This window comes from Cornus florida, unplaced genomic scaffold, assembly GCF_030987335.1.
Source record: "Cornus florida cultivar Cherokee Brave unplaced genomic scaffold, ASM3098733v1 CherokeeBrave_3.0.0_Hap2_Chr11, whole genome shotgun sequence".
In the NCBI taxonomy this organism is placed as follows: Eukaryota; Viridiplantae; Streptophyta; class Magnoliopsida; order Cornales; family Cornaceae; genus Cornus; species Cornus florida.
This window is the reverse complement of record NW_026775581.1, coordinates 107,077,818-107,090,867: the sequence shown is the minus strand read 5'-3', so window position 1 is coordinate 107,090,867 and position 13,050 is coordinate 107,077,818. Positions and strand designations below refer to the sequence as shown.

The 13,050-nt window shown below is 36.6% G+C and overlaps 1 protein-coding gene across 1 annotated transcript in view; it reads left to right on the top strand.

The window, feature by feature from the left end:
* LOC132282884 (DNA-directed RNA polymerase I subunit 1) overlaps window positions 1-13,050 on the top strand; it is a 33,984-nt gene that overhangs the window by 12,597 nt on the left and 8,337 nt on the right. The window contains exons 10-16 of the mRNA XM_059784699.1: window positions 1,445-1,533; window positions 1,653-1,800; window positions 2,121-2,339; window positions 2,478-2,780; window positions 2,887-3,025; window positions 7,280-7,485; window positions 8,425-8,627. Coding sequence (XP_059640682.1) covers window positions 1,445-1,533; window positions 1,653-1,800; window positions 2,121-2,339; window positions 2,478-2,780; window positions 2,887-3,025; window positions 7,280-7,485; window positions 8,425-8,627 — 1,307 coding nt within the window. The remainder of the gene's footprint in view (window positions 1-1,444; window positions 1,534-1,652; window positions 1,801-2,120; window positions 2,340-2,477; window positions 2,781-2,886; window positions 3,026-7,279; window positions 7,486-8,424; window positions 8,628-13,050) is intronic.

Genomic DNA, 13,050 nt, shown 5'->3' with positions numbered 1-13,050 from the left:
ATTGAAGGTGCAATGAATTGTCTTGATCAATGTTGTGGAAATTGATGATTGACTGGATGGAATTTATTGTTGGAAATTGTGTCTCCCGAATAATATAGGACCGTTATTAGGCCAACTATGCTTTATGAAGCGGAGCGTTGGGCTTTAAAAAAAAAAACAAGCAACAATGTCTTCATGTAGTGGAAATGCGAATGGTAAGATGGATGGTTTGACTAGAAGAGATAGGGTCTCAAATGTAAGTGTAAGAGAAAAATAAGAGAGTAGACTTAAATGGTTTGGGCACATACACCGGAGACCTATAGATGCACCGGTGAGAAGAGGAAGTTTAATTTCCATTGAAGGTAAGAGACGGAGAGGGAGACCAAAATGGCTTCAAAAATTTAAACATAGTAGGACATATGGTGGGATGTAATTCATGTGGCTGGCCCTATTCATATGGGAATAACGCAAGGATGATGATGATGAGAGTATAGCACATCGACTGTTCCATCTTGGTTCTTTTAGATGATACTTTATCTATCAAAAAATGAAATTATCTCTATTGTTTCCAGGAAAGACACGCTTCGAGTCTGAAGAAGGAGGATCCTGCATCCCATTAAATCCTTTGCTTTAGATCTCTAACCATTCTAAAAATTGTCATTTAGAGGACAGTTGGAGCCAATCATCTTTGATAAAAACAAGCTGGTGGGAACTTTGATGTATCCCTGTAGTTTTTTTTTTTTTTACATTACTTTGGGAGAGTTCTTACCCTCTTATGTTTGTCCAAATTTTGGTTTTGGGCATTCTGTGATTTTGTATGAGTTTACCTAGAATATGAAGGTTAACGATTCAATAAGGACAATTCCATAGATAAATAGACGTAGGTTGAGGGTGGTAGTTGTGCAATGTGAATGTGGTTAATATATCAATTAGATGAGAGCTAGAGAAGGAAGAGAAGGGGGGGGGGGGGGGGGGGGGGGGGGGTGGGGCGCGGGGGTGTCTAGTTTACTCTTTTTGCCTGATTTTGAATTGATAATAAAATTTAAATGTGAGCACAATTACAAATGAAACAATTAAATATAAAAAATAGAGAAGGAAAGGCACTTCTTTTTTCCATGGAATAGCTCTTTGAAATAGCTCCCACTACTACTTGTCTTCAAAACCATGTGTCATTGCCTCCTCCGTGCCAGCAGCTGCAGAAAGGGGGCGGGGGGTGGCGCAGTGACCGACGTTGGGGTGTGAAAGCATAGGGAGCGATGCTTGTTTACTTTTAAATTTCGTAATATAAGTTATGCTTGTTACTTTTAAATTACTTAATATTAGGTTCTGTATAGTTTGTTTTGTTTGTTTGTTTGTTTTTTTTTTTTTTTTTTTTGTAAAGTAATATATTTTGTATCTTATTATAACACTGATTTCTTAGTTACCTTGAGGGTTCTGATTTAACTTGATAAATTTTTTATGGCAGCCTACACTTCACAAGCCAAGTATAATGGCACATGTAGTTCGTGTGTTGAAAGGAGAGAAAACTCTTCGCATGCATTATGCAAATTGCAGGTTAATTTTATGTTTACTTATTTTTTTCGTAGGTTATGTTTATACTTTTTAGTTGTTTAATCATGTTACATTTTGAGATTTACCTGACTAGCATATGCCCACAAATGATCTCACTTCAGTTCCTACAATGCTGATTTTGACGGTGATGAAATGAATGTTCATTTTCCTCAAGATGAAATTTCGCGTGCTGAAGCTTATAACATTGTAAATGCTAATAATCAGTACATTGTTCCAACAAGGGGAGACACTGTTAGAGGCTTGATTCAGGTATCATTATTTCAAATTTTCAGTTGTTAGAGGATTTCAATGTTAAAGTTATACCCTTTCTAACAACTTAAGCTCTTTGAGCATATGGTGGTTAACTTGGTATTAGAGTAGGCAACGTCCTGAGCTGTTACCCTGATAATTAAAATTGAACACATGTTGGACCAAAGGAAGGCCACATGTGAGGTAGCATGTTAGATGATTTAATTTTAAATTTATACCCTTTCTAATAGCTTAAGCTTTTAGAGTAGATGGTGGTTAGTATCATATGTTTTTGCCATAATGTTTATTATTAATCCATTATTTATTTATTTAATTGTCAGGATCACATTGTAAGTGCCGTGCTTCTTACAATGAAGGATACGTTCCTAACTTGCAACGATTTCAATCAGCTTCTCTACAGTTCTGGTGTGTTTGTTGCTCGGCCTGGTTCATTTGCTGGCAATCGTTGCCCAAAAATATCTGTAGTGAACTCTGAAGCCGTGGTGCAGCCAGTTTTGCCTGCTGTATGGAAGCCAATGCCACTTTGGACAGGGAAGCAGGTCATATATGATTTTTTTGGTCTTTGAAACAAAGTCTTGTGTGTTTAACTTTTGGAGTTTGAGAACCGGGGACACTGTTTTACATTTGGAAATGGATTTATTGTTTTATTATCTTCTGCTTTTGTTGTCTCTTTCTAGGTCATAACTGCAGTGCTGAATCATCTAACTAAAGGTTGCAAACCTTTTACTGTTGAACATGAGGGGAAGATCCCCAGTACATATTTTGCAAGTAAAACTGGTTTAAATCAATCGAGCGAAGATAAAGAAGAGAATTCTGAACATAAGTTGTTAATTTGGAAAAATGAGCTCATCCGTGGTGTGATTGACAAGGCACAGTTTGGCAAATATGGTTTGGTTCACATGGTGCAAGAGCTCTATGGCTCAAACACTGCAGGCATTTTGCTTTCTGCTCTCAGTCGCTTATTTACAGTATTTTTGCAGGTCAGCTTGCTTTTGTTCCTAATTTTCCTTCTCTTTGAAAATTCATTCTATGCGACCTGTTTGCTGGACGTAGTCTTTGTGTTCTATCATAACACATTTGTATCAGATCAATGGATTCACTTGTGGGGTAGATGACCTTATTATATCACCACATTACGACGTCCAAAGGAAGGATAAACTTGAAGGTGAAGATGTTGGTGAGGAGGTTCATTATCAGTTCGTTAACCTCACGCGTGATAAAATAGGTACGCATTTCTAAGATATGCTTTAATGTCAAAACTTTCTGAAAAAATCACATATCAAAATTGGGAAGTTTGGATACTCAAATTGTTGACTCAAAAGTTTCAAAAAGATTTTATTATCTACAGTTCACATTTGAAAAGTAATTTTTATTTTTATAAGGATTAGGAGTATGAGTTGAGACACTAAAATTGGTTTCAGGTTAATCTAGCATGTTGACAGTGTATGCTTTTAAGAGTGTATCTGAAATGATTGCGATAGATGAGGAATGACATGATTGCCATGGACCCTTAACAGAAGGATCCCCGTTACCTTCCCCAATTAGTTAGGATAAAGGTCTGAGGAATGACATGATTGCCATGGACCCTTAACAGAAGGATCCCCGTTACCTTCCCCAATTAGTTAGGATAAAGGTCTGTTTAGTTAATTTGATATAGATATAGGAATGAAAAATTGATTGGGTGAGCTATTTGATCAATTGGGTTTTTTTGCCAGAGGCTCCTGCTCGATCAAGCACATAGACTAGTATCAAACTTCACTTTATAGATCTCGAGAGATATGATTTTTGAATTTACGTGTTACTTTATGCTTTATGATTCAAGACTTCATTTGGTCTTTGGCAAATGGTGAACTGGTTCCGTAAGCAGTAGTAGTGTAAGAGTGCTTTAATCGAGCTATCTGATTTTTGTTGTGGGTAACTGGAGGTTTTTTGGTGTCCTTCATCTTTTGCCTCAATTTTGTCTACTTCGGGCTTTAGTAATAGTTCTTATTCGGTTCTGTTGTTTGATAGTCATGGGACTGCTTGTGTTGGCATGTATTTGTATATCTTCTAAGTTGTGATGTTCTACTGAGATTGAATTAGGTTATGCTCGTAATCTTTTTTTATCTAACTTTAGAAGTTATGTTCAAATTCTTCTTATTCCACTTAAATGGTGGATCCACATACCCTCCTGAACTTAAGAAGATAGCTGCGGAAATAGCCTTGTCCTCTAATTGTGTGTGTTGGTATAGCACCTTTAGCCACATATATACAACAAGAAGGCGAAGCCAAGGGAAGATGAATAAAATTTTATTTGGTGAAAATAACCTTTAGCTCCATGGTTATAGGAGAAAGAAGAATCAATGTTAGACGGCCTAGACAATTCTGATTTTGTAAGCCTTATTATGGACAATGCAAACATTGTACAACTTGAGCCTATTAAATTTCAACTCCTTTTGTGTATGAGGGACACGTTCCCCTTTTGAACGCCTTTTTATTCAATTGGAGGTTTCTCATTTGATGTTTGCAGATGACACTATTGTGTTTTGTGATGCGGATGCGTCCCAGCTGAGGTATTTGAGATGTGTTCTGATTTGGTTTCAAGTTGTTTCTGGCCTTAAGGTTAATGTTGGCAAGAGTCTTCTTGTGCCTGTTGGGGATGTTCCGGAGATTGAGTTGTTTGCTTAGATCCTTGGATGTTGCACTGGCTCTTTTCCCATTTCTTATTTAGGATTGCCTTTGGGTGCCCCTTCGAGATGTGTGGGGAGCTGGGATCCGGTTGTGGACAGATTCGAAAGGAGGTTGGCGGGTTGGAAAAAGCAGTACCTGTCCAAGGGGGGTTGGGTTACCCTGATTAAGAGCACCCTTTCTAGCCTTCCTACATACTTCTTATCTCTGTTTCAGATTCCTTCTTCAGTGGCTGAGAGAATTGAAAGATTGCAGTGAGAGTTCAAGTTTCACTTGGTTCGGTGGGATCAAGTGTGCCGTCCAATTCGGTTTGGAGGCTTAGGGTTTCGGAGGTTGTTGCCTTTTAATAAGGTTCTCCTTGGTAAATGGCTCTGGAGGTTTGAGATCGAGAGGCATTGGTTATGGGGGAAAGTTATTGCTAGCAAATTTGGAGAAAGTCGTGGTGGGTGGTGCTCTCTGGCAATGCGTGGTCCTAGGGGGGTGGGAGTTTGGCATTTCATTCTGAGGGGTTGGGATGACTTCTGCAAGCATGTTCGTTTTCGTATGAAAGATGGAAGGAGGATCAGTTTTTGAAAGGATCTCTGGTGTGGGGAACTCCCTCTTGCTCTCGCGTTCCCACGGCTTTATAGGATTGCTTCTCATCGACAGGCCATGGTTGTTGACTGTTATCATCTTGATAACGGGAGACTGTCTTGGGATGTTCAGTTCAGGAGGCATTTTCAGGATTGGGAAATCGAGGATGTTTCTCGTTTTCTGGAGCTGTTGTATAGCCAGGTGATTTCTTTTGGGGAATCGGATGGGTGGTTCTGGATTCCTAACTCACAAGGCCGTTTTGAGGTTAGGTCCTTTTTTAGATGCCTTTCGGTTGGTCATGGAGATCCCTTCCCTTGGAAGTCTATTTGGCGGTCCAAGGCTCCCCGCAAGGTCGCTTTTTTTGCTTGGACCTCTGTCCTGGGTAAGATTTTAACCCAGGATAATCTGAGGAGGAGGAATCAGGTGGTGGTCAATCACTGTTACATGTGTTTGTGTAATGAGGAATTTGTTGATCACCTCCTTTTACATTGCAGCATGGCAAGAGATTGTTGGGATTTGATGCTTAGATTATTTGGGGTCCATTGGGCCATGCCTTATTCCTCTAGAGGGTTGATTGAGGCTTGGAGAGGCGTCTCTGTTGGGGCTGGCATTAAGGACGCTTCGAGGGCTACGCCGCTTTGTATCTGGTGGTGTATTTGGCTTGAGAGAAATAGGAGATATTTTGACGGAAAAAAGAAGCCTGTTTCTATGCTTAAGTTCTCTGTTATTTCTACTCTTTTTTGTTAGGTTTCAGGGAGAGATTATAGATCTATGGAGGAAATTATTGTTTTCTTGGCCTCTCTGAAGGTCTAAAGCGCCCTTTGGCCCTTTTGTTTTCTTTTGTTTCTTTGGGCTTCGCTCCCCTTTTAAGCGTTTTTAATAAAATCTTACTTATCAAAAAAAAAAAATTATTGCTTATCAAAAAAAAAAATTCAACTCCTTTTGCTAGTCAATTTGGTTGTAGTGGTAATGGACTAGTAGTGCAAACATAAAACTTTTTGATAATAATGTTTGGGTTGGGATAAGTTATTTCTTATGACAAGCAACTGCAATTTTGGAAGCCAGAACTTCTGCACATGATAATCATGCTGGAAATCTTACATCTTATTATGGGAAGTTGAAATGTATGGATTTTTTTATGATAGAAGAAATTGAAGAGTCGCAAGCGCTTATAGGCATGAATGGATTGAAGGGATGTTCGCGTTTCTGAGTAGATAATGAAAATCATAGTAATGATGATTATCATATAGAACACTGTTTTTGAGAGCTTGGAGTTGGAGTCCGTCAGGGAATAATTCAAAATTATAAGTATTGTACCCTACCCTCATACTATCAACCAGCAGCATAATATTGTAAACCACCAATTCTTGTAATGCACTCTGAGTCTCATCACCATCCACCACCATATAGTAGCACTACGATGGTTACCATGTTTGATATTGGGGAACAATTCTAGTGGCACTATGGTAATGAGGGGTTTTAACGACTTCTCATGAACATGGATGGACATAATAAGGTCAAAATGATGATGATATGGCAATAGATGTGAGTCACTAGATCTTTATATGGTGATGATATGGCAATAAACTACATTCTACCGACAAATATTTAGCTGCAGTTTATGTTTCCTTTCTTTTTCTTTTTTCCCTTTTTTTTTTTTTTTTGGTAAAACACGTTTATTAGTTTTGGCTGCTTATTATATTCATGCTAGTTATGTTGTTAATGTAAAATGACATTTTTTTTTCCATTGGCAAGAAACACACTCACACACCCACTTTTGCCCCTATGGGGGCTTGAACCTAGACCTTCTACTTTGAAAGACATACCCTGCTTAAGTTGACTTAAAATCAGTGTGAAGTGCAGTATCATTTGCAGAACACATTTTTAGGTGTTTTAAATTGATTAAAAATGTAAATGGCATTGAAAAAGTGAGAAACTAGGGCCAAAATGAGCACAATGAGTTTAGGATGTTGTCTAGTAACAGCTACAGTAATTGATCCTGTTACACATTGACCAGTACTCAAGATACACGATACATTACACCATGACACAACCACTACAGCTGTTGATTTGTTTGGTAAGAATTTCCCTGATGATAGAATTTGGATTTTCCATTGTTTTTTGTAAGTAAAAAAACCACTTAGATTATTCAAAATTTCCCTTGTAAAATCTTCATGCCGATGATTGTTATTATGTTTGATGAATTTGTGATGTTTTCATCATTTATTTTGTTTTGCAGATGAAAAAAAACTCCAATTGGAAATAGAAAAGGCTATACGCCGTAATGGACAATCTGCCATAACAAGCTTGGATATGAAGATGAAAAGTAAACTCAGTGAGAAAGCTTCTGAGATCAACAAAGATTTGTTGCTTAAAGGACTTTTAAAACCATTCCCAAAGAACTGCATCTCTCTTATGACCATAAGTGGGGCTAAAGGTAGTACGGTAAGTTGCTTGAGTTCTGGTATGATATAAAATGCATTTGTACTATATTTGGGGATGAATTTTTTATTTTATATCTGGATTGTTGGGTTTGTGAACCATTGGGCTTTTTCAATCATTGGTGGGTTTTGGGTGTGTATGTAAGGGTCCTTGTCAGCTTGAGCATTATACACGTTCTACATAAGTTTTACGATTGATACATTAATGGAAGGATGGGAGAATTTTAAGAACTATTTGCAATAGTGTTTTTTGAGCCCAAATTTTGTTGCAATGGTATTTTTTGACTCCTTAGATTCTAGATTATTGGTGTACTTTATTTATTTCATGGTTTCATTGAGTTTTTTTAATTACCTCTAAATTTAATGCTTTTATAATTTATTTATTTTTAAGCATATTGTTCTTGGATCTGGATTTGTCCCGAGTGAATTACTGTATTGCTTTGCTGAGTTGTTCTGGTGCTTGCTGATATTGAGACCAAGAGTAGTAATACTTTATGCTGGTGTTCCTCCCTTGTTTAAAGATATTGTGGTTATTAATGATTCAAGTATTGTGAATGAATATGTGATGTCACGATCTTTTGCGGCTGCAAGTCAGAGTTTGTTGTGATGTGTTATTCCACCTGTATATGTCATATTATTTATCAGCTGAAGGTGAACATTTGCATATCACTCACTAAGTTTGTCGGGTTATACAATGCCTTTATGACTTTCTTGGTGTCTAATATTAAATTATATGAGACCCTATAACCAACATTCTCAAGTTCCTTTTAATTTTTGACATTTCGGTTCTAGTCTTCTAGACCTATCATTGAATTGGATGCTAATATATTAGGGAACAAGTTGAAATCTGAACTAATATTTTTATTTTGATTTGCTATTATGAACCTCTTTCTCAGACCATAAATAGTTTAGCATTGCCTGCTAATTGAATTGCTTTAAACAGGTTAATTTCCAACAAATTTCTTCTTTTCTGGGGCCACAAGAATTAGAAGGAAAAAGAGTGCCTCGAATGGTTTCTGGAAAGACCTTACCCTGCTTTGTTCCGTGGGATTTTGCCTCTCGAGCTGGAGGCTATATTACTGATCGCTTTCTTACCGGTCTTCGCCCTCAAGAATATTACTTCCATTGCATGGCCGGTCGTGAAGGGTAAAACAAATATTATTCTCCACTTTTTTCTTCTTCTTTTTTTTTTTTTTTTCTTTTTCTTTTTTTTTTTTTTTTTTTTTTTTTTTTTTTTTTTTTTTTTCTGTTACTCAATAACAAAAGAAGTAAAGAATAATTTCACAAAGCAAGAACACAAGGTTTACATAGCTCAACAAGTCACCAACGTTCACAGAGGTGAGGGACATCCAAATTACTATCCTGAAAAACCTTAAACTGAACAATGGAATATATTTTTTGTTAAACTAGAAATGTAAGAGGCAAATAATACCTCCATAGAACTAAAGCAAGATGGGTTAATTAGATAATTTTTGTTCTGGCATATTGACATTGTATGGTCAGCATATACTATTGACTTGAAAGATAAATTTAATAAAGCAACCATTATCTTTTCTTATTTTACCGTACACCCAACTCAACATCCGTACTTTGACCAATGGCGTATTGACATTGTATGGTCAGCGTATACCATTGACTTGAAAGATAAATTTGATGAAGCAACCATTAGACAAGGCATACTTAGACAGAATGGTGGGTGTCAAGGAACATTTTCATCAAATGAGGTTGGTCAAAGTACGGATGTTGAGTTGGGTGTATGGTAAAATAAGAAAAGATAAAATTTGATGGTGAAAGTAGCACCAATTGAAAATGAATGAAAGAGAATTGCCAACAATGGTTTGGTAGTGCAACAAATTCCAATAAATGTATCAGTGGTTTGGTAAAGACAAAATATGTGACTTCTAGTTACGGTCGGGCTTAAACAAGGATCGATATTAAGTCCTTGTATTTTTCTCCATGTTAGTGGATCAATTGACACATTCACAATGGGGTTCCATCATATGTGCTATTTGTAGATTATTATTGCATTGATGATGAATTAGTGTGTGGATAAATGTTCATAAAAAATTAATAATGTGTGGATAAATGCTAAATCAATAGTTTGGGACTATTCTTATAATTAAGAGGATTTAAGATTAGGAGTGAATTTGGATATACAGAATATAAATTAGGAGGCTAGAGCGAGAAGTTGCGATTGGTTGCTTATAAAATTAAAATGGGATTTTGAAGAAAAGTAATGCTTTTGGCATGGTGTATGGTCAATATATTCTTCTCAAGCTGAAATGTAACTTTTATTTAGTATTGTTTTTTACAAATAAAATTATCAGAGTAACCTTGCTTTATGGTGCGTAATATTGGATGCCTAAGAAAGAACACATCTAGGAATGTGTTGTAACTGTGTCGGAGACACTCCTAGACATGCGTCCGATATTTCATATAATTGTCCACAATTTTAAAATAGAATTTTATTATTTAGGACACTTAGTGGAACCATGCAAATACTTGGCCGATACATCTGGACTCTTGCTTCATTAATTGCTCTTTTTTTGTTGTCTCTGTTGTGAACCTTGTTTTAAATCTCTGAATCCCATATATGTTGTAAACTCTAGATTGATTTCACAAAGCTGTCTCTCTAAAAATATAGATTCTCAATAAAATTGTAGAGATCTAAAGATTCTGACTATAACCTAATATTTATAGTCGATATAAGAGTCATATTTAGAATAGGAATATAAATTCTTTTTGATAGTCTTTTTTGCGTGAGTTTTCGCACGGGTCGATCGATCGATCCTTCAATCAAGTGACTTGGCCAAGCTTCAATCAATTGAGTTTTTTTTATCAAGAGCTTCTACTCAGGATTTAATCGATCAAGTTATTTTTTACTTGAGTTCAAAATTTTCTGGGAATTGCTAGTTGATTGAGGTACTGCCCGAGCAACACTGTTTTTGTGAAATTCCCCATTTAAGAAATTTATTTAGTTCTTTGGGAAAAGCCATGATCGAAACCTATTTTACTACTTTTCTGGATGGAATGAAAAAATGAAGTTGACTCTTGCTTTTAGAACTTATAAAAATATGAAATCCCGACTTTGAAACAAATAAGATTCTGATATTTGATATTTTAGTCTGACTTATTTCTCAAACCATAGTAGTCTTTTAGTGGCATGTTTCAATTATCTCCCCCATTAAAATTCCAACGGAACAGTAGTACTAAGTGAAAAATCTGTTGTCAGAAGTTGTCCATACTACATGCCTTGACATGGTGTTCCTAAAGGTTGGAGAGATGCTCTTGTTATGTTTGGTTGCATATTGTAAATTCAAAGCTGTCTGAAGTAATTGAATTTCATAGATCCATCAAAACCTTTGTCTTGTTCTCATTTCTTCTCCATTGAGTCCTTGCCTTTTGTTTTTTCTTCCACTTCTATGGGCATGTTTGGTGTGCTCTGATCTTAAATTTAGGAAATATGTTTTTGTTAATTGTTAGTTCAGAAAGGTTATAAAAGTGTTATCATCTGATAACTTGACATTCATTCCTGTGATTTTATTTTTTGGAGCGATGCACCATGAGAACATGAAGTTTAATTTCCATAGAAGATAATAGACGGAGAGGACGACCTAAAATAACGTGGGATATAAAGTTATTTGAAATGCCTTTTAAAAGTTAAAAGTAGGTGATATGGCAGGTAATAGAAAAGGATGGAGACAGAGAATTCATGCCGACCCCATTCATATTGGAATAAGGCAAGGATGATGATGATGATGTTATGTTATTTAGTTATCTCACAAGATTTATCCGTTCCCCTTCTCATTCTTCGCGCGTATTGACAGTGAGGTTAGGATGGTGAGTCTGGAGAATATAGCGGGAGCTTTATGTTTTCAGAAAGAGGACGCTATCTCCTCTTGGGTTCAAGTTTCTTCTTCGCTAGGTGGTAGGTCAAGGTTTACCAACTTGGGGTCGTCCAGAGCCCCCCAAGCCCCCAATTTTTATGAAATAGAAGATGCTCATTGAATGATACAGAACTAATCTTCACTTATACAATTCTATATATTCAAGGATTGTACCTTTTGTTCTAGGGGAGAGAAGCCAGAGGACATGAAGGATTTGGAGGAATTCAAGAAATGAAGTACTGCTTGGGAAATCATAAAGTACTACCAGCTATATACATGGGGACATGTGAGCCAAAGAGAGAGAGAGAGAGAGAGATAAGGGAAAGGAAAAGGAAGAATAGAGCTTGTGGATTTAACATGGTGAAGAAGGTAACTAGTTGCAATAGGTGTCGACACTGAAGTAGAAATTTCATATAAAAAGGACATGCAACAATGGAGGAAAGCAAGGGAAATATAGTAGCTGAAGGCTTGATAAAAATTCATGGTACTAATTACGAGCGTAAAATTTCTCAAGGAAATGATAAATCTGGCCTAACTAATCCAATTGGTTGATGCTGCTGTCTGATTTGAAGGATGTATCCTGTATGAAGATATTGAGGAAAAAGCTTTTGCATGCCGTCTCTGTTAAAGGCAAAGCCTTGAATCAAGGAAAGCTCCATTCTCTTCATACAGTTACTGAGATCTTGTTTTGAGAGAGATTTTATGAAGTGCCTCTTCATTTCAAGTGGATCACAGTTTGTATTGAATACTCTAGATGAAAATTTTCAAAATGTTACAGTTTATGTGGATGGTGTTGTAATAACAGGTAACGATAGGGAAGAGGTGCACAAGGATGCGACTCATATGGCTAAATATGTTTAGATCAAATGTAGGGACTTGGAAAAGGCTTCATTGGGATTAATATGATTCCAACTGATGTAGTTTTTGGAAGTTGGAACATATAAGGATATCTACAATTACATGAAGTCTAGGACTAGAGATGCAGTAATGATGAGGATTTGAGCTGAAGAATAAGCCCCAGACCCCCATCTGACCACGGTTCCTCCAGAATATGATTGATTTTCCAACTACTTTCTTTACATCAAATTATTTCATTTTTTCTTCTGCATTCCATTCTGACTCACTCTTGAGCACCAAATGCCAAATGGAACACCATTCTTGCTAGAATCTTTACACAAGGGCCCCCATTCCTCGGGATTACTTTATCTAGCCTAAACACGTTTTAATCGTTGGACTAAACTTTTTGTCTCAATATTTGAACATTTTCTTTCAATATCTTGTACCTATGCACATTCCCTCTTGATTTTCTATAGCAATGAATGATAGAAAATGGGGATATTTGAGTGGCAGACCAGGATCTAGTTGTGCTACTTCCTCAAGTAATATGTGATACCCATCTAGTTTCATGAAGTTTATTAAACCAACAAGGTCCATACACGTGGTGCTAGTGTTTCTTTACCCACTATATACTTTTTGGCACTTCACTCTGGCCTATTAGAGTGGCTTCCTTATATTCTAACTCAATGGTTAGTGCAAATGAATGCTAAATTGTGATATTAACAGAAAGTTCTGAAATGATTTGAGAAAGAAATAGTACAAACATCCGATCCTTGAGACACTACTGAAACAATATTCTCATGATACCCTCGATTTTTGCAACACTGCAATGATTGCTTGTGCAC